The 22323-nt window shown below is 42.7% G+C and overlaps 2 protein-coding genes across 2 annotated transcripts in view; one reads left to right on the top strand and one right to left on the bottom strand.

Moving 5' to 3' along the window:
- The first annotated feature begins 492 nt into the window (after window positions 1–492).
- Window positions 493–15085, top strand: WNT3 (Wnt family member 3). Its single transcript, XM_075278650.1, has 5 exons — window positions 493–644; window positions 8309–8550; window positions 12008–12273; window positions 13568–14052; window positions 14895–15085. The coding sequence occupies exons 1-4, from the start codon at window positions 508–510 to the stop codon at window positions 14045–14047; spliced, it is 1125 nt and encodes a 374-aa protein (XP_075134751.1). The 5' UTR covers window positions 493–507; the 3' UTR covers window positions 14048–14052; window positions 14895–15085.
- A 794-nt stretch (window positions 15086–15879) lies between these two features.
- The window catches only part of NSF (N-ethylmaleimide sensitive factor, vesicle fusing ATPase), a 70307-nt gene continuing 63863 nt past the window's right edge, over window positions 15880–22323 (bottom strand). Inside the window, exons 14-21 of the mRNA XM_075277115.1 lie at window positions 21929–22085; window positions 21703–21836; window positions 20700–20766; window positions 20538–20617; window positions 20280–20414; window positions 20083–20196; window positions 18898–18953; window positions 15880–16831 (exon numbers count right to left, since the gene is read on the bottom strand). Coding sequence (XP_075133216.1) covers window positions 16804–16831; window positions 18898–18953; window positions 20083–20196; window positions 20280–20414; window positions 20538–20617; window positions 20700–20766; window positions 21703–21836; window positions 21929–22085 — 771 coding nt within the window. The 3' untranslated portion in view covers window positions 15880–16803. The remainder of the gene's footprint in view (window positions 16832–18897; window positions 18954–20082; window positions 20197–20279; window positions 20415–20537; window positions 20618–20699; window positions 20767–21702; window positions 21837–21928; window positions 22086–22323) is intronic.

Genomic DNA, 22323 nt, shown 5'->3' with positions numbered 1-22323 from the left:
TTGATGTTGGCACAGACTACAAGTCTCAGCAAGCCTGGCACATTCAAGGAGTTGGAAATGAGTTGTAAAGCCTCAGATTGGAGAGCTCTGGTATACAATATCACAGGACTGGTACGCTTTTTCTAGACTATACATAAAACTGTTATCTAGAAGAGGTAATAACCAATCCCAGGGCTGTGTACAGCATATAATCAGAGAATAGTGCACAGCATCACTAGTGCAGATCATGTCACCAGAAGGATGCATAGTGTATACAGACTTCCAGATCATACAGAAACACAAGGGGACATGATGAGTAGGAGGCTGCATAGATGAGCTGCTGGGGAGGGGGCAGTTGAATTTAGGGAGGATTCTCTTACCTTGTCTCATGGCTCTGGGATTGGTTGTCTGATGACATGCTGCTTTCTTCTCCTTGTCATGGTCAGGGGGCAGAGTATATAATGCTCAACACCTCTTGTGCCCCCCAAACAGGCACTCAGCAAGAGGACAAACCCAGCTTCTCATGGGATGCTCCTCACTTTCCCACCAAGGTCTCCTGACTTCCCCATCACCTCCATCATTCCCCCCATGGACATGCTCCATACTTTGCACCTTCTCTGGCTCTTCTCGGCTGCCCCTGTCCTGGCAGGTTACCCCATCTGGTGGTAAGAGCTCACTGTCTAGCTTTATTTACTGACATTTTAACTGTATCCAGTACTGACATCATTTGGTATGGTCTACTTGGCAGAGCTGAGTTTGTCATTTAGCTGAACTCATCATGTTATCAGAATACGCTATGAATAGTTTCACATAGGACTACAAGAAAACATCTTGTACTTTGTATCAGAAGGTGAGCGTTACTATGATGCCAGTTCAATGACAGATTCAGCTCTGCTATATCGGTGGTTTATGAAATAGCTATTTGAAGAGTCGGGATGCAGATCAGATGCTGCTGAATTCTGTCATAAATCTTTGGACTTCCTTTGCTTACAGCAGGGTTGTCAGCCATTTATAAATTCATGAACAGTCCGTAAAAATGGAGATTTTTTTTCCACCACCTGTAAAAAAAAAAAAAAAATCTTTTTTGGAAGATTGGGATTTTTTTTTAAAGATTGTGTGCTGGTTATTGTAACTTTAGTTACCATCACGTAACAGGTCAGAATGAATACTGGTATTAGTATATATTAGTTTCTGAACTATAGACATACATCGCTTATGATCTTTATGTATTATTATGGCTTCTTAGCAGGTCCATACAATGTTGGCTGTCTGTGAGTTTTGGATAAAAAAAGAAAAAGAAAAATCAGGCTGGTAACCCTGGGGCTTCCAGTAACTCGGTGTGCAGGGTTTGATGGAGGGAAGGACTAGTTATGTGTTTGTCGTGCACTTCATTACTAAAACCTGATGCAAAAGTACATCGGCTTATCTAGATTTGTATAGAAAACGTATCTGACATGGACCCAACATTCGTACATTTTCACCTTCACTTGATCTCTCTCTCTCTCTCTCTCTCTCTCTCTCTATATATATATGTATATATATGTATATGTCCTAGGTGTGTTGTTCTTGCATAACTAAACCTTAATATCATATATCATTTCATGGTGGATTATAACATTTCATAGTCCTGTAATACTGAGCGTCTTCTGGAAGACATTGTGCTGATCCTTCTTATACAGATCTATTCATTACAGTTTTGTATTTCTTTGGGATTCTAGAAAATATGTATAATAATGTTGCTTTGATGTGATGTATAACATTATTATACATGTTGCTGTCATGTAAATAAAGTGTAATTGTTATCTTATAGCTTTTTAAGGCTCTGTTCACACTGCGCCTGCACTGTATGTGCTGGGAAAGCTGCTAGCACATATTCAGGACAAAGCAGTAGGCCCCTATTTACCTGATGGAAGCTACAGAGTGTATTTTTGGCCTTCATCAGGCCATGTTGGTATACCTTTATTTGTTGACAGCACTTCTAAAGGCAGATAAGTAAAGTATAGTTACTATGCTGTCCCATTGCTGTAAACATTTCTGCCTATGGTGAATGCTTATACAGTTGCAAACAATAGAACCCTTTGTTGAAGGTATACAGTATGTCAGGAAGGCTTGAACACAGTGTGAACAAAGCCTAATAAAACCTCTTGATATTTTCAAGATCTTTGTTAATGTGTGAGAATATTGTACCTGTACAGGCTCAGTACTTGCAACAGCTTGGCTCACCGTTATAAGGACTGGATACAATTGTAACAAAGAGTCTGATACATTGTAACAACCTTGCAGCACAGAAGGCAGATTCGTATTGCCTTGAGAATCAGGATAAGGTCAGGACAGTTCAGTCTGTGGAAATAAACCATGAATTTCTTAATTCAGCCATCTTGAAACCGTGAGAAATAGAATCATGATTGGGGAGAATTGCGAAACCAAAAAAAAAATAAAAAAAATGAGTTGCCCATAACAACCGATTCGTATTCTGCTCTTGAAGAATGGGAATTGCCGTGGGAAGCAATGATCTTCTTAGAGCCATTTCTTAATAGACGTCCCCCAAAGTTTACTAGAAAGTTGTAGAACTTTTTACTATACAGTGAGGAAGTGATTTGTGCCTAGATGGCAACATATGCCTTATTGTAGCAGGGTTTGGAGCCCACCTTTACTAGAGGCTTCGAATCTTAAATACTTTGCACCATCCTTGTATGACCGGATAGTCATTTATCAATGAATATTACATTTCTGGCCACAGTATGCCCCAGCAATATCATCTGCTTGTAGAGGGAGCCAGATATAGGATCTGTGCACCCCAGGGGTCACATTCTCTATAGTGTTGAGCATGATGGCCTTTTAAACTCTATTTACATAAACCAAAAATCTCTCTCAAAAATTCATGCAACTGAAGATGAGTATTTATTTTTTGTATATTTTTTTTTTACAATGTATTGAAATACACAGCCCAATTCTACTATAGCTGACCAAAACTGCTCTCTGCTGAGGTGGCCTAATAAGATGAAACAGATCGGTCCTCATATAAAGGGGTTACCTGGTTTCAATATTAAATCTGCAGGGGTCCGACAGCCGGGAAACCCACAGATCATCTGTACTGATACAACACGACTCTTGGTGCTGTCTACCACAAGCCATGCTTCTCATTCGCCATACAAAACCGTAGCAGCGAGTGTTGGCTCTGTAGCACTGTCTCATAGACTTCACTGTTGGATTCCCGCAGAGCTGATATTGATGGCCTGTCTTAAGGATAAGCCATCAATACTATAAAGTGGATAACTAGCTCCCCAGTGGTTTATTATACTGATGACATCACTATCTGATCAGTGGGGGTCTGAGAGCTACAATCCACACATGTCAGCTGATCCAGCTGCCTGAAAGCTACAACAATGGACATCACCAGAAGGAACTCCTATTCAAGTAATTGGTACAGAGCTGCAGTACCCCAGTGCCACCACTATATGGTGGACGGAGCCAGCAGTTCTGCTCCTATTACTTGACTAGGATAAGGGGGGCAGTCATGATATGTGCCCCCGGTCCTAGGAATTTCAGCAAGCCACTATTATGTGTATATACAGTCCTATGAAAAAGTTTGGGCACCCCTATTAATCTTAATCATTTTTAGTTCTAAATATTTTGGTATTTGCAACAGCCATTTCAGTTTGATATATCTAATAACTGATGGACACAGTAATATTTCAGGATTGAAATGAGGTTTATTGTACTAACAGAAAATGCGCAATATGCATTAAACCAAAATTTGACCGGTGCAAAAGTATGGGCACCTCAACAGAAAAGTGACATTAATATTTAGTAGATCCTCCTTTTGCAAAGATAACAGCCTCTAGTCGCTTCCTGTAGCTTTTAATCAGTTCCTGGATCCTGGATAAAGGTATTTTGGACAAACAATTCAAGTTCAGTTAAGTTAGATGGTCGCCGAGCATGGACAGCCCGCTTCAAATCATCCCACAGATGTTCAATGATATTCAGGTCTGGGGACTGGGATGGCCATTCCAAAACATTGTAATTGTTCCTCTGCATGAATGCCTGAGGATTTGGAGTGGTGTTTTGGATCATTGTCTTGCTGAAATATCCATCCCCGGCGTAACTTCAACTTCGTCACTGATTCTTGAACATTATTCTCAAGAATCTGCTGATACTGAGTGGAATCCATGCGACTCTCAACTTTAACAAGATTCCCGGTGCCGGCATTGGCCACACAGCCCCAAAGCATGATGGAACCTCCACCAAATTTTACAGTGGGTAGCATGTGTTTTTCTTGGAATGCTGTTTCTTTTTGGACGCCATGCATAACGCCTTTTTTTATAACCAAACAACTCAATTTTTGTTTCCAAAATGAAGCTGCCTTGTCCAAATGTGCTTTTGCATACCTCAGGCAACTCTATTTGTGGCGTATGTGCAGAAACGGCTTCTTTCTCATCACTCTCCCATACAGCTTCTATTTGTGCAAAGTGCGCTGTATAGTTGACCGATGCACAGTGACACCATCTGCAGCAAGATGATGCTGCAGCTCTTTGGAGGTGGTCTGTGGATTGTCCTTGACTGTTCTCACCATTCTTCTTCTCTGCCTTTCTGATATTTTTCTTGGCCTGCCACTTCTGGGCTTAACAAGAACTGTCCCTGTGGTCTTCCATTTCCTTACTATGTTCCTCACAGTGGAAACTGACAGGTTAAATCTCTGAGACAACGTTTTGTATCCTTCCGCTGAACAACTATGTTGAACAATCTTTGTTTTCAGATCATTTGAGAGCGGGCTGTCCATGTTCGGCGACCATCAAACTTAACTGAACTTGAATTGTTTTGTAGAAAGAAATGGTCCAAAATACCTTCATCCAGGATCCAGGAACTGATTAAAAGCTACAGGAAGCGACTAGAGGCTGTTATCTAAGGGAGTTATAGACTTTATGTATTGCCATGCAAGCTCAACGCATAGGACTTTTTCCTCCACCGCTTTCAGCTTAAAAACTACACCCTACAGGCCCAATTATAGTTAATGTGGTCCGCCGAACTCCATGTGCTACCGCTTTTTTAGTGGGTCATCTCTCTGTTGTTCGGGTTCCCCGATGGAGACCATAGTGTGAACCTAGAGTGAGGGTCCATTCATACGGAGTAAACACGCGCTCATTTTGGCAAAATACACGTGTAAAAAATATACGTGTAAAAATAAGAATCCCATTGACTTCAATGACATTTTTTTACAGGTGTAAAAAAGCATGTCAAAATCCACGTGTAAAATGTTATTGAAGTCAATGGGAGTCTTATTTTTACATGTGTATTTTTTATACGTGTATTTTGCCAAAATGAGCGCACGTTTACTCTGTGAATGGATCCTTAATAGAGATGAGCGAACAGTGTTCTATCGAACACATGTTCGATCGGATATCAGGGTGTTCGCCATGTTCGAATCGAATCGAACACCACGTGGTAAAGTGCGCCAAAATTCGATTCCCCTCCCACCTTCCCTGGCGCCTTTTTTGCACCAATAACAGCGCAGGGGAGGTGGGACAGGAACTACGACACTGGGGGCATTGAAAAAAATTGGAAAAAGTCATTGGCTGCCGAAATCAGGTGACCTCCATTTTAGACGAATAGTGGATTTCAAATCCGGGTCATATGAGAATGTGAACTTTGTGACTATGAGACAGGGATAGCTGTACAGGCAGGGATAGCTAGGGATAACCTTTATTTAGGGGGGAATGTTATTAAAAATAACTTTTTGGGGCTCTATCGGGTGTGTAATTGTGATTTTTGTGAGATAAACTTTTTCCCATAGGGATGCATTGGCCAGCGCTGATTGGCCGAATTCCGTACTCTGGCCAATCAGTGCTGGCCAATGCATTCTATTAGCTTGATGAAGCAGAGTGTGCACAAGGGTTCAAGCGCACCCTCGGCTCTGATGTAGGAGAGCCGAGGGTGCACTTGAACCCTTGTGCACCCTCAGCTCTGCTACATCAGAGCCGAGGGTGCGCTTGAACCCTTGTGCACACTCTGCTTCATCAAGCTAATAGAATGCATTGGCCAGCGCTGATTGGCCAATGTATTCTATTAGCCTGATGAAGTAGAGCTGAATGTGTGTGCTAAGCACACACATTCAGCTCTACTTCATCGGGCTAATAGAATGCATTGGCCAGCGCTGATTGGCCAGAGTACGGAACTCGACCAATCAGCGCTGGCTCTGCTGGAGGAGGCGGAGTCTAAGGTCGGACCTGAATGGAGACTGGTGTGGAGCGATCTTAGACTCCGCCTCCTCCAGCAGAGCCAGCGCTGATTGGCCGAATTCCGTACTCTGGCCAATCAGCACTGGCTAATGCATTGTATTGGCGTGATGAAGCAGTGCTGAATGAGTGTGCTTAGCACACACATTCAGCTCTACTTCATCGGGCTAATAGAATGCATTGGCCAATCAGCGCTGGCCAATGCATTCTATTAGCGTGAACTGAGTTTGCACAGGGGTTCTAGTGCACCCTCGGCTCTGCTACATCAGATTGCTACATCTGATGTAGCAGTGCCGAGTGTGCATCAGATGTGTAGTTGAGCAAAACTGACTCAGCACTGCTAAGTCTGCATTCGCATAGGAATGCATTGGCCAGCCTTCGGCCAATCAGCGCTGGCTCTGCCGGAGGAGGCGGAGTCTAAGGTCGGACCTGAATGGAGACTGGTGTGGAGCTATCTTAGACTCCGCCTCCTCCAGCAGAGCCAGCGCTGATTGGTCGAGTTCCGTACTCTGGCCAATCAGCACTGGCCAATGCATTTCTATGGGGAAAAGTTAGCTTGCGAAAATCGCAAACTGACAGGGATTTCCATGAAATAAAGTGACTTTTATGCCCCCAGACATGCTTCCCCTGCTGTCCCAGTGTCATTCCAGGGTGTTGGTATCATTTCCTGGGGTGTCATAGTGGACTTGGTGACCCTCCAGACACGAATTTGGGTTTCCCCCTTAACGAGTTTATGTTCCCCATAGACTATAATGGGGTTCGAAACCCATTCGAACACTCGAACAGTGAGCGGCTGTTCGAATCGAATTTCGAACCTCGAACATTTTAGTGTTCGCTCATCTCTAATCCTTAAGTCTTCAGAATCGCAAAGAGGTAGGAGATTTGTATTGTTCCAGTGTTTAGATCAGGATAGAGAATTGCCTATGAGGATACATTGTATCAATCTGTCATTCTATATATGTGTTTACATTCACTGACAGCAAGCAGAGAGTGGGTTAACATATCTGATCGCCCCTTACAAAATGCAAAATTCTATCCTATATAGTGCCAGTACTGTTTGGTTCATATTACAACACAACACTTATCTATCCATGCCATCTTATTGGAGGTCAGACATTGTGGATAGGTCTGATAGACCTGCTGGGGATGGATTTTTTTCCATGTGGATTGTGTAGTCTTGGAGACCATGTTACAATAAAGTTGCAATGGATTTTTCTTGTGATATTTTGAATAGTTGGTCGATTTATGATGCATGGATACAGCTCCGTCCTAAATGGATGTTATCTACCCAAGGAGGATTACCCCAGCTGCATGAAGTAGGATAGGTTACCAATAGGTAATATCCGGGGCATCCTAATCCTTTTTTATTGTTAGAGGATTAGGCTGTAGGGTGATCAGTATTGTCTAGCAATCCTCTGTCTGGTGGGATGCATTGAGGATATGGGGGTCTTAAGCCCTTTGTAATGAGGTCTCCCCGAGGAACAGGAGAGAAGGATCGCTTATGCATGTAGTATGTCCGGCTATTAGTATCTAAGAAAGGGTCGGGGGTACATAAATCCTCAGAATCTCCAAGCTACATTGTTAAGGTTAGAAATGATTCCTTTTGTGACTTCATGAAAAAATAGCTCTGCGAGAGCAGCCTGAAACCGATTGTATTGGGTACAAGGCTTGTTAGAAGCAGCTGAACCAAGGAGAATTATGTTTGGACACGAGTATTAACATAAATGAGATAAGAATACCAACTTGGATTGGTTCCTGAGTCTCGCTCATTGCATGCCTCTACCACACCAAAATGGATTCCAACGCAGACAAGACTTTATAACGTGAATGCTTAATCTCCTTTGAGTCACTTTGCTATCTGAAGATACCATATTCTAGCATTGTCTCACACTATGGATGGTCTTGATATGTGGAAAAAGGTGGAGAATAATGAAAAATTAAAGCAATGCTAAACTGAAGCTTTGCCCATAGCAGCAGATTGTAGCTGTCGTTTACCGGAGGGCATACAAAACATTAGAAATGCAATCCAATTGTACGGTCTGCAGAAAGGTCAGGCCTGAGTTGGTGAAAATGAATCTTCTCTTTTCCAATCCTAGGTCTCTAGCCTTGGGGCAGCAGTACAGCTCTCTTGGATCACAGCCCATTCTCTGTGGATCTATACCAGGTTTGGTGCCTAAGCAAATGCGATTCTGTCGAAATTACATTGAAATCATGCCTAGCGTGGCTGAAGGAGTGAAACTGGGGATCCAAGAATGCCAACATCAATTCAGGGGCAGGAGATGGAACTGTACTACTATTCGTGACAGTCTCGCCATCTTTGGACCAGTGCTGGATAAAGGTACCGTACTGCCTGATATACTATAACCCACATGCCATAAAATCATCAATGACACATAAGCACTAGATGTCTTGAAAGCAAAGTAATCGAGGAGCCACATTACATTAATGATACCAAACCGCTGTATACAAATGGTGATAGGAGAACTATGGTGGGCATAGTGGCTTATTGGTGCCCCAGCTACGTCCCTAGGGATAGAGCATTATACAGTATAAAAACAGAGTTGTAACCATATTAGGGATATTTAGGGCCAACTAAGTATCTGATTAGAAGATCTTCAACAGCTAAACCTACAGTATATCTATAGTAAAATAATTCAAACAATTCTGGATCATTATATGGTGACCCACACACAGATATTGGGTTCCAGATGACTGATGAGAATTAGAGATGAACGAGTACTGTTCGGATCAGCCGATCCGAACAGCACGCTCACATAGAAATGAATGGACGTAGCCGGCACGCGGGGGGTTAAGCGGCCGGCCGACGTCAAAGCGGAAGTACCAGGTGCATCCATTCATTTCTATGGAGCGTGTTGTTCGGATCGGCTGATCCGAACAGTACTCGCTCATCTCTAATGAGAATATCTCCATTTTTGGAGAGAGGTTCACCGTAGAATTACAGATATAGCAAAGTTTCACATTACAAATAACATGTTGGCTATTCTGTGACACATTATAAGCTCAACTTTTTCAGTAAATTTCAGACAATTTTGTTGTCTTCTATGGCACAACTTTTTTATGATTATAATGTTACACTTTGACAAATCTGTAAATGGAACTGTATATTATATACAGTAACTGGGGCCATATTTAAGTCCAAAGAGGTCCTGGAAAACAGATAAATTAACAAAGTGGTGTTGTTAATGGTGTTCTGACTTGTCACAAGTGGTGCGGCCAAGCAGCAGGGAAGGTAAGTAGGATGAGCCACTGTATAGCTAGAGATAGAACCAGTATGAAGAGAGAGATTGTGATCCCGCTGTACAAAGAACTGCTGAGACCACATATGGAATACCGTGTCAAGTTCTGGAGACCCTACTTACAAAAGATATAGATAACATGGTACAAAATGGTGGAGGGTCTGAAGCATAAAACTTATCAGGACAAGTTTAAAATACTTAACCTGTATAACCTAAAGGAAAAGGGGGACATGATTGAAACCTTTATGTGTGTTAAATGTATAAATGGAGTTCAGGAGGAAAGTGTTTTTAATAACAAACTAAACACAAGAACAAGGGGGCACAAGCTGAAATAACTGGGAGAGGCAGGGGGGTCAGAAACAATGTTAGGAAATTGTGTTCCACTCAAATAGTAGTTAAGGCTTAGAACAAACTTCAAGCAGATGTAGTTGGGAAATCTACAGTGAATGTGAACCTGCCTGCCGAAAGATAAAATAGAAGTAATATTAGGGCACGACTAGATGGACCATGTGGTTTTTTTTCCTGCCATCTTCTATGTTTCTGAAAATGGAAGCGTGAAGAGACTTCCAGTTCTGGAAGGAGGGCAGTTGAGAGTAATGCACCGCTCATTTAGACATGTATACACATGTCAGAGTGAGGCGCTTCAAAACAGATCCCATTGACTTCAATGGGTGGCGGCTTATGCGTGCTACAAATTGAAATTAATGAGAGGCTTTATAACCCATTGATTTCAGTGTGTAGCGCACGCGTAAGACCGGCAACCATTGAAGTCAATGGGATCTGTTTTGAAGCTCTGACATGTGTTTACGTGTCTAAATGAATGAGCGGCACGTTACTCCGTGGGAACGAGGCCTTACTCTCAACTGCCCTCCTTCCAGAACTGGAAGTCTCTTCACACTTCCATTTGGGAACGGGGCCTAACATTGCCCTAGCACTCCTCAAATAAGAGTCTCTTGCAGTGTCTAAAAATATTACATATAGCAGTATTGGGCCTGGTTCACATCTGTGTTCGGGTTTCCGTTTGGGGACCTCCCGATCGGAAACCTATACGCATTAAAAAGCGGAGTCCCTAAGGAAACCACGCAGACCTTATAGACTATAATGGGGTCTGTGTTTTCCACCTGGTTTCCCCACAAATCATGCAGAGAAAAATGCTGCTTGCAGGACTTTTCTCTCCGCATGTTTTGTGCAGAAGCCACACGGACGCCACTAAATCTATGGGGTCCGCGGGTTTCCCAGGTAACCGCTTTTCAATGCGCATAGGTTTCCGTTTGGGGTTCCCAAGTGGACTCCCTGAATGGAGGTGTGAATAGGACCTTATACTGTGCTGATATAGTGCGTACAATACTAAACCAATGCCAAACTGAACTGATATAACAATTTAATAGGGAATATTAAACTGCTCTAGTCTGGCATACAGTACAATATGTTGCAATGTTTCTAGAGAAATTGTTTAGAGCCAACCAAGCTGAATAGTGGAGACTGCAGAGCTTTTTAATCAATTCTATAACAAGGTGCAAATTGTGTCACTTGGGCATATACCATTATATCATGGTTGTTACTCAGGAAACTGCTGCTTTCTGTAGAGGTATTAGACATAAGGTTATCATGTCAAGGCAATGTACCCTAGATGGTATTTTTAAGGCTTCCTGTGCATTTTTGTATTTTATGTTTTGCTTTCACTTGGTAGATCACGCAGAGGATGCAAAGCCTTGACTTCCATGTTTGGTCTCCACTTTCTGATTATGACCAACATGTCCATTACCATAGTGGATCATAAAAGAAATATACAGGGTCACAATGCCACAGAGGCAAGGAGATGAGCAAGTTCCCAGAGATGACAAGGGCCCATGCAGGTTCTGCTCTCACACAGGCTCCCAGCTCAGTAACACTAAGTGAATGAGTGAAATGAGCTTAGTGCAGGATGAAAGGGGTTTAAGCCTCCTCCCCACTGTGAGGCTGAGAGGGGCTCTGAGCCCAGCAGGACTCCAGGACTATTCACACGCCCTTTCACTGCTCCCTCCCAGACAGAAAGGGGTCTCCACAAGCAGAAGACAGTCTGCACACAGTTGCCTGTTGCTACGAAATGGCAGGGAAATGGCAGTCTGGTCACACGCAGGTCCCAGAGACGTCCATCATTATATCCCTAATACACTGTGACACTAGCACACAAAGGGGAATTGAGTGTCTCAGCAGGTAACTGGCCACACTGGGAAGAGGAGGGAGAAGTTTTTAATACGGGGCTTAATCCCTCCTCTCCATCATCCAGAGATCTCTACACTATGCTCTTCTATTTTCTACTTGATATACATCTCTCATATCTGTGTATATAGCTTGTAACTGTTGTGTATCCAATTTTCGGTTCTTTCTTAGAGGATCTTATGTCGAAAAGGAAGCTACTGTTTGTATAGATTTCAGAAAATACAATGGTTGTATAGAGCTGTGTTGTGAACACTTCCAGCAGTCGGTGACCGATTCCACTAAGGGTTGACTGTTACTCCAGAATGTTATTCTATTGCTATTCTTTGTCTTCTCCAGCCACTCGGGAGTCGGCCTTTGTTCATGCCATCGCTTCAGCCGGTGTGGCCTTTGCGGTGACCCGCTCCTGTGCGGAAGGCAGCTCCACCATCTGTGGTTGTGATTCCCACCATAAAGGCTCCTCAGGAGAAGGCTGGAAGTGGGGAGGCTGCAGCGAAGATGCCGACTTTGGGGTCCTGATGTCTCGGGAGTTTGCAGACGCTAGAGAGAGTCGGCCAGATGCCAGATCCGCCATGAATAGGCATAACAACGAGGCAGGACGAGCGGTGAGCAAGCAACACAGAATAAGACTGTAGGGAAGGAACAAAACGAAGGGACAAAACTTATATCAAACCAATAAATATCATGTAACAAATCTGTAACTGGATGACGTGGAGAACAAAGATTTTTGCTGTAGGTCAGCCTTGTGGCCTATAACAGCCAGAGTCCAACATCCATTTTCAGATATGTACTGTAAAATAAAGCATTGACACTGGTTATTATATATCTAGCCAAATCTAGAGATCTTAGGTGCTATTCCTCTACAGGAGTCCATATCAAGACATCTACCTTCTTAGGGTCCATTCACACAGAGGAAAATGGTGAGGAATTTGGTGTGGAATTTCAGCTAACAGAAAAAGGAACCCATTGAAGTCAATTAAAGGTTTTTTTTCAGCACTGAAATTCCTCACCATTTTCCTCCGTGTGAATGGACCCTTACAGGTTAGTGGCCATGCTGGGCTTTCTCTCAGAGAAGCAGAGGTCTATGTCCAGCATTAATGTCTTCTTCTTTCAGTGATGACCCATTAGCAGCAGGGTATACTGGGTATACATGACAGAGCCTCACTACAATCACGTGTAAGGGGGGTATCGTCACTCCTTGGGGAGAGACCACCATATAGGTGTGTGGAGATTTATTAAGCCTTTAGCACTCCACTTTGCAAGGGACTATGGAAAGAATATGCAAATCTGTCTTCCATGATGTAATTAGGAAGTCAGGCGCCTCAGTGTCACCTCTACCAGGTTATAGTCTTCTCTACATCGAGCTAATGAGATGCAACAACATCGAAACGGCCATCCTCGGTTGAGAGACTATACCTGGTAATAATCCCAGCATCATTGTAAAACAAAGGCCTCTTGGAAGGTCGAGCATGATGTTAAAGGGAGCAGCCTTTATTGGGCTATTTTCACTGAGATTCTATCTTCCTAATTACATCAGGGAAGACAGGCTTGCACATTCCAGTGAGCGCCCTCTATTGGTTTGCAACACTGAGGCACCTGACTTCCTAATTACATCATGGAAGACAGATTTGCATATTCTTCCCATAGTACAATCACGTGCACAGACACATTTTGAACACCAGGGGGTGCCATTTCAAGCAGTTTCCTTTAAAAAATATCAGATATCTATTTGTTGTCGTTTTTAATTCCAATACTTTACAAAGTTACCATAAAATACACATTCACTTGACTTAAATTTACTTTAAATTTCCTTGAAGCAAAACTATATTGAATAGTGAATATATCCTTTAAGCTTTCCCGTTTCAGTAAGTACACTATTTGTATTTTTCCCACTCTTAGACCATCTTGGATCACATGCACCTCAAATGTAAATGTCATGGTCTTTCTGGGAGCTGTGAGGTGAAGACTTGCTGGTGGTCCCAGCCAGATTTCCGAGCTATTGGCGACCATCTAAAAGATAAATATGACAGTGCCTCTGAGATGTCAGTGGAGAAACATAGAGAGTCTCGTGGATGGGTGGAGACCCTTAGGGCCAAATATTCTTTATTTAAACCCCCCACTGAGAGGGACTTGGTCTACTACGAAACGTCTCCTAATTTCTGTGAACCCAACCCAGAGACTGGCTCTTTTGGAACCAGAGGACGTTCCTGCAACGTGACTTCCCATGGGATAGATGGCTGTGACCTGTTGTGTTGTGGAAGGGGCCACAACACCCGGACAGAAAAGCGCAAGGAGAAATGCCACTGCATTTTCCACTGGTGCTGCTATGTGAGCTGCCAGGAGTGTGTAAGGATCTATGATGTCCACACCTGCAAGTGACAAAGGTACCGAGCCATTACCGAAACACTATACAAATGGTGGTAACAAATGGTTCATATTGTTTAAGTCTCAGACATCTGAAGGGTTGTGTAGACTGCTTTCATCCAAAGATGGCATCGCTTTAGTCCAAGTGTCTGGTAATGTAGCTCAACCCCACTCAAGAGACTGATCAACAACACCAGAAATAGCCAATGGACAAGATTGGCATTGGCTATACGAGAAATCAGCAACATCTTAATAACATACAATGCTTTTATCCCCTAAAGCACTGGTGTTCTGTACTAAAGCCTATTTAGCCATAGTATAAAGTGTATGTTACTAAGCAATGGCCTAAGTGTATATTCTGCTATGGCCTCATACACATCTCAGTTGTGTACAGAGCAGTTTTATGACAGCCATGCAGATTGTTAGAAAGAAATTGTGTCTATTTCATCATATTCTGTATGCAGGTGCAGACTGGTCATTTCACGGGCCCCAAGTAAAGTGTTTAAGGCCATGCCTCCTCTTGGGGACCACCTTCCATTTGCTCACTTTACTAGTCTTCAAAGTATATTAACCCCCGTTACTAGCCTCCATGCAGCATATTGTTCCTATTTTTTATGAAATGAATTGTGGAATGACTAGAACAGATAAGGTCACATGATCATACCTTTCAGGTCCTAAACCTAGAGGAAGAGCAGTAGTGAGGCAGAGGAGGAGCGCCAGCTGACAGATTCAGATATATCACATAAGCAGAGCTCCTACATCTTAGAAAGTAATCGATGTAGACCTCAGCCCTGAAAACATCATGACACTGACTCCCACACTGTATGTGTATGGATAAGCTGATGTTCTCTTCTGTCCACAGGCACCTCAAAAATCTAGGTCACCAAGATCCGGACTCTTCACTGTCAGAATCCGCAGGTTTATAGGACATTCCTACTGGAATCCTGGATTGATGAGACAACTGAACCGGGAGGTTTCTATACCCTCAGCTTAAGAAGACTGGCTGGTGTTTTATTCTATCAGACGCTCTTTGTATTCTGGACTTTACACTGTGAAGCATTGCTGGCCTTACAGGTTATCCCTAGCAGATGATGATAAATAGTGGATAATGACATGATGGGGGAATTGAAGACCGACTGGCCACTCGTATATATATCTATAACTAAGATTAGTTACATAAAACACACCAGGTGGACAGAGCAGTAACAGAGAGGACTTCCAATGCTCTGCACTGGCTTGTGACATTGGTCGGTCATTTACCTCCACCAACCGGGAGCCATGTGTCAGCCTCTCTCTACGACCACAAGTTGTCAGACTTCCAGGGATCCATCCAAAGCTTTCCATCTGCTTCATAGAATTTTATATTCAGAATCATTTTTATAAATCTTATTTATTACACAGTGTGTATATATCCTATATTCTGTAACTAAGAGTATATATAATATATTATAAATATATATTTGGAACAAAATGGCTGTGTGTGGCGTGCAAGTGTCATTCTGCACTATCCTACAAAAGAGTCGTCCACCATTAGTACAAAGAATATTCTTTTCCTATCATAATGGAAAACCTCTAAGCTTTGTATCACACCATACTACAACATGGACAGGTAGAGGTGCAGCCCCCACGTGGACCCGTGATACCCATGGTCCTCTCCTTAAGCTAGTTTAGATAAATCCCCCATCAGCCATTGTACACGTCTGTGCCCATACACTCAGAGCAGCGACTCTTGCCTTACCCACTGCAGAAAATCCCAGCATAATCTGGATTGCCTATGGGGGTTACTAAAGATGCGGATTCTAAAAACAGATTAAATTGCAAATAAAAAACCAAAACCATAGACAATATCCGATAAATAATTTCTTTATTGCAATAGTTGTTCAGCTGCAATAATCAACAGGTCATTTATTACAACATAAAATCCACAATAAAAATATACACATACTGTGGGACGGAGGATATGACATGTGTCTGGATAGTGGGGATTTAAGTAGAGGTAAAGCAGCCAAAGAACCACAGCACATGTCACAAGGAAAGACACTGAAGGGTGGGGAGACTGAGAGCAGAGTAAAAGAAACCCACACAGCATGTTCACATCCACTGTGAGTATATCCAGCCCGAGGGACATGAGAAATCAGTATATCCACAACCAGTCTCCCAACACATTGCACTATTCATCAGCTAAACATAACCCTGAACACTACTTACATATTGTGCAGGCAGCCATCTTGTGATATTTACCACCACCCTACAATGAGCTAGTGAATCAGTAGACTGTATAAGGAATATATTCAAAATGGCCGTCTACACTCTACAAGCTGTACAACTTTGTGATTAAACCCAAGAGGGAGATAAAACAACATGGCTACCGGAATATGGCTAACTCGCCACAGCTTTATTTGTGCAATCATATCAACCAGACACTGCTTTGATAACACAGAAGTGACAACTCAGTGATTTACAGTCAATGAGGTCAATGCAAGGATGTTACAGTATTGTTACATTGGGAACACATCATGGTTGCGGCATGGCACACTGCCTCGTGCACTCGTACTTATCAGAAGCTGGGCGGCTGAGAATAGATCTGAATGGCTTAGACAAAGCATAGTTTAGAATTACATGCACATCCCGTGTGATACAGAAATAAGGGAGTCAGTGGTGTGCTTCTAGAATCCAACTTTCCCAGAAACAGCCAGTGGTGGGTGGAATGTTACTCGTTCAGATGATGATGAGGATGATGACACTTTCCCCCAGTGCTCCTGTCTTGCCGGTTAATCGTAGTCACGACGCACTGGATCTCTACAACAGAAAGAAGACTATGATTGGAGGATCTTACTAAATAAATCTTAAAGGGATTCTACCAGTAAAACACATTTTTTTCTGGTTGACACGTAAGAATAGCCTTAAGAAAGGCTATTCTTCTCCTACCTTTAGATGTCTTCTCCACGTCTCCGTTCCGTAGAAATACCGTTTTCCTTCTGTATGCAAAAGAGTTCTCTTGCACCACTGGGGGCGGTCCCCAATTCTGCAAGAGAACTCTCCAACGCCGCCTCAACCTTCTTCAGGAACGTCCTCTTCACGCGTCTTCTTCCGGCGCAGGATGTCAAACTTGTAGGCCTCGGGCCTGGGCAGAGCCAACTGTGCATGCCCAAAGGCCACAAGAAAATGGCTTCTTACTTACTGTGTAAGTGGCTATTTTTCATGTGACCGCAGGCATGCACAGTCGGCTCTGCCCAAGGCCTACAAGTTTGACCAAAGTTTGCGGATCAACTTTATTACATCGTTCAACCTACAAGTTTGACCGCCTGCACCGGAAGAAGACGCGTGAAGAGAACATTCGTGAAGAAGATGGAGGAGGCGCTGTAGAGTTCTCTCGCAGCATTGGGGACACCCCCAGTGCTGTTTGAGCGCTGGGGACTGCCCCTAGTGCTGCGAGAGAACTCATCTGCATACCGACAAAGACCGGGGTTTCTACAGAACGACAGTGTGGAGAAGACATCTAAAGGTAGATCTATGTGTCAACCAGAAAAAAAAAAAGTGTTTTAATGGTAGAATCCCTTTAAAGGGGGTTTCAAGGAGTATGACACCGAACAATCATCCTTAGAGTAGATCAACAATATTAGATTGTTGGGGGTCTGACACAAAGAAGCTCCACAGATCACTTGACTCAAGGAGCTGCAGTAGCTGGAAAATCACCTACCAAGAACAGTGCTGTACATTGTATAGTGGCTGTACTCTGTATTGCTGCTTAGTCCCATTCATTTGACTAGGCGTAATGGTCATGAAGTCACTGGCCTTAGAGGAAGGAGGAAAGCTCACCCAAGAGCTGTAAGCTATTCAAAGAGATGATCTGCAGGACTTCCAGGTGTCAGACATTACTGATCTAACATTGACAGTCTTTCCTAAGTCTTTAATATCACAGTCCTGAAAACCCTTTTAACAATTGTCAATAGCAATCCTTTTCTCAGGCACAAATCCTTACTAGACAGTCCCGTACATTGCAAAAAGTGTCAGCATAATACAAGACATGTTTCTTGGTACTCTTCATAAATCTTGCCCAAAGTATTAATGCCTACTGTAAAGCACGAGTGAGTTGAGCATGACAATTATGGTAAGACCACCAAAGAGCTCTGTATTGTAGCACCTGGGGGTGGCGTATGACATAAAGCAGTCAATTCTGAAGGAAACATTTGATACAGAATACTGGAATGATCATTTCTAGTAACATTTGCAAAGTTCTGTAATATACATCAGCTAGATATTTTCCATTTAGAAGCTTCAAAGGTTATTCCCATCTGTTTATTCCAAGAAGGAAACGTCGTCTCCCAATTTCAAACCACTGGGTTGGGATTTATAGGAACAGCCGAGCTGTGCTGCTTTACGCTTCTCCTGTGACTCCCACAGAAGAAAATGGGAGGAACGGAAACAGCATAGCACAAGAAGGCTCAGCTGTCCTACGCTGTTTCCATGTCTCCATTCTTCTGTAATGGAGTTAGGGCCCATTCAGATGTTAGAAAATGAGGTGCACATCTGCCCCCCAATTCCATTGAGGCTTTGTGCTGCAGATTGGACCTAGTCAGTTTAGCCCTCGCAGCAATATAGAACAGAATAGATTTTTTTCAGCATTCTGGTCCAATCTGTGCCTTTCATTGAAGACAAGTGACGGCAGAATCGAGGTGGAATCCGCTGGGCACAGAATAAAGCAGCACTGCCCTGCTGTTCCTGAAGGTTTTCCCATCTTGATAGTGATTTGGGAATAACCCTATATAACATGTAATATTGTTTTAGAAATGACTACATTTGACGAAAATCCACAGTTTTACCACATTATCTAACTAACTGTAGTTTTTACAGAATAAACTTACGAGGCTTCTTCTTTCAGCAAAGCCAAGAACTTACTGACACGATATTCTGGATCCATCTTAAAAGTAAAAAAACAGAAACCACTATTAGGCACAAAACATAACCCTGTAATAGGGCACAAGGATCGTCTGTGAGTGACCTTGGTACCAGAAAGGACAACTGGTGGCATCTAGACTATGGAAGGAGAAAAATTCTACAACTTCAATGTTCCTAAACATTGATCGGGCGGTTCATGTAAACTGGACTGAGGGATTGCTATATAAGAGTGTGGTTACAAGGAGGAGCTTGTATCTGGAATTGGTTTTTCATTGTGACAAATACCCTGCAATCCTGTTAATAAAATGTTTTTTTTTTTCCCCAGTAGAGAAATATATTATACTTGGTATAGATCGGAGTCCCAGCCATCAAAGCAAAATGAAATGACACAATTGTAATGACACAAATTTATTTTAGCCATTACAGTGAGGCACATCCTCCAGGAGTCTATGTACCTAAGGAAAGATCTATGCCAGCTCCTTGCCAGCGCAGATTTCCAACGTCTATTACACCATAGAAGTGGTGAAAATGATAACGCATCCATTACAGCCACTTTATGAAATGTGGCAAAGGCATTGTACAAACAACACAAACTATTTTAGTTGAAGGTGGAATAAAAAGACTTCAAACCACCACAAATAGTGGCGCAAACTATTAATGGACCACCCTAAGTATATTTTTACTTTAACATCCGAACTGGGCACACAAGTAGAGCACATTATTGTGGTACTATGCGTTCGCTCCTATCGTATACACAGTACAATTTTTAAGCCATGCACTTGTAAATTATGTAAGACAGCGCACCTTACTGCACTTCACAGACCTGGGGATTACAAGGCAATGAGACATGGCCAAGCTTTGAAGGAAGCTGGTAGATTAGTATTGGAGGATATAAATGGAGACAGGAAAAGCAGGGTTGGAGCCCAAACTGCATAATTCTTCGAGATATTGACTCTGCCCAGATGACTCTTTTGTGGTCACATTCATACAATATGCAGCATCTGAAAATTTGGCTACCTCAAATTTAGCACAGAGGAAGGTTTAGAAGCATGAACCGTTCATGTAATAAGGATGGTGTAATAAAGGAGGCTAAAACCACCAGACAGGTTTACTTTAAAATAACAAGACCCTGCCCCTCTGTGCATCCTCACCTGCATGGACATCTCAATTAACATCAGAAGCTTCTTGATGCCTATGTAAACCTTTTTGCCCTTCACATGCTGAGCAATGATGGAGCGTTCATTATCCTTGAAACTACCCAAAAGCTGCAAAATAAAAAGAAAATATATATAAGTGTTACTGGAAGAAAATGTCAGAGAAGACATGATACACAATGTTTTACACTCACCTCCAGAGCCTCCATTAGCTGCTCTCCTGTGCAGATATTTGGAACTTGTATAGTAGTACTGAAAGCATCCAACATCTCCATCTCCTGGAGGACATCCTTACGACTAGTAGTGCCAATAATCAGCAGTTTACGACCCTGGACACAGCACAACAGACCACAATTCAGTCACATCTTCATAATACATGACCAAATGGGTTTCCATCACAGAGACCATATGTTTAACCTGTAGCCCATAAGTGGATAAACATTGACTCTTACCTGTGGTGGAGCTTTCTTTAACAACACAAGTAAAGCCTGGAGAACGAGGTTAGAGAAGCGAGGACCAATGGGAACATAATCTGCCAAAAAAAAACAACAACAGTAGATCATCATCTCATATTGTTTATTCCTGCAATGATCTGTGTGGATCTGTGGACTCACCTAGAAGTCTTTCTATATCATCCACCACCACACAACTCAGCTGAGACTTGTAAGCGTCATCAAAGATCTAAAAAAAGTCAAGAACAGTGAATAAATCGCAGACGTGAATGAAAAGGAGAAAGCCATTTATAAGGCCTACTGTAGGGTATTCAGGACACATGCTGCAGCACTTGTCATGTGTCCAATGAACCACCCACTCAAAGTAGCCAATGGTCACATAATCTTAGGGTTAAAGAGGACCTTTCATGAGTTGGGGCACATGCGGTTTATATACCGCTGGAAATCAGACCGTGCACTGAATTCACGATCTGTGCCCCCGATGAAGAACTATCGGTGCTGGTAATGTAGCTCTTCACCGTCAGAAGGGCATTTCTGACAGTCAGTCAGTAACGCCCTTCCTAACAGCAGCGCCTATAGCGCTGTACTGTGAGACCAGGGAGGATCGCCTGCCTCCCCTCCTGATAGTTCTCGTCCATAGACGAGTACTGGGGGAGGCATTCCTCCCTGGTCTCACAGTATACCGCTATAGGCGCTGCAGTTAGGAAGGGCGTTACTATCTATAAATTTATAAACTTCTATGATCCCTCCAGAAACAGGGATTGTATTATTTAACTATAGATCTGGAACACTGCAACAGAAACACAGATGTTGACCATTCTAAGGATAAAATATGAAATTAATCAGTACTTTTTATCTAAATGGGGTCAAAGGACAAATAACTATTTTGGTTGGCCTTGAAGCCACTGGAAGTTATTTATTTATTTTAAAGAAACATTCTACATGGTGGATCTAAGGGTACATTCACACAGTGGAAAATGAAGAGGAATTTGTGGCAAGATTGAGCAGGACGCTTATTTTTTTTCAGTCTCTGCCTCCCATTGAAAACAGTGGGAGGCAAGTTTTGGAGGAATCTGCCCCCAAATTCGTGGGAAATTCCTCCACATGAACGTACCCTCATGTACTGAAGGCCAAATACTAGTGGAAGCAATGCTGGACATCATACCTTCTTGATAGCCTGGCATTTGGCAGTTTCAGAAAAGCCAATCATCTTTTCTGGTGAGCAGATTTTGATAAAGGGGAAATTGGATTCCTCAGAGATCTTGGCAGCTAGTGCGGTCTTGCCACTATGTGGTGGACCTGTCAAAAAAAAAAAGTGATATGATGTTGTGATTCTGGGGATATTTGCCTTGTAATATTGAGAGATTGAAGTAACATCTTTAGAAACCTACCTTCCAGTAGGACACTGACTAGAGGAGTGCGATCACTATTTTTGGTTTGCTGAACAAGTAGTTCACCATCATCCAGGACACGTGTAACAGGGTCACCCCATTTAATGATACCATTCATAATATAACTTGCATAGTCCTCCTGGTTGGTTCCAAAAGCCTAAAACAGGACATGTCAAGAATCAAAGTTAGGTTTTGCCTAATAAAGCAAGGACTTCAACAATGAACTATGGAGGCCAGCCAAGTCACAAATCTACAAATGCTACCTGTAAAAGTTGCCTAATACATTAGAATTTTGATGGCGTATTCTGTACCATACCCGGTATCCACTGCGATCAAGGGAAACCTGTATCTTATAGATTTTACCACCAGATTATACGGTTATGGGGGAGAAGCAG

This window comes from Leptodactylus fuscus, chromosome 6 (genome assembly GCF_031893055.1).
Source record: "Leptodactylus fuscus isolate aLepFus1 chromosome 6, aLepFus1.hap2, whole genome shotgun sequence".
Taxonomy (NCBI): domain Eukaryota; kingdom Metazoa; phylum Chordata; class Amphibia; order Anura; family Leptodactylidae; genus Leptodactylus; species Leptodactylus fuscus.
The sequence above is the reverse complement of the archived record's forward strand: the minus strand, read 5'-3'. Positions and strand labels throughout refer to the sequence as shown.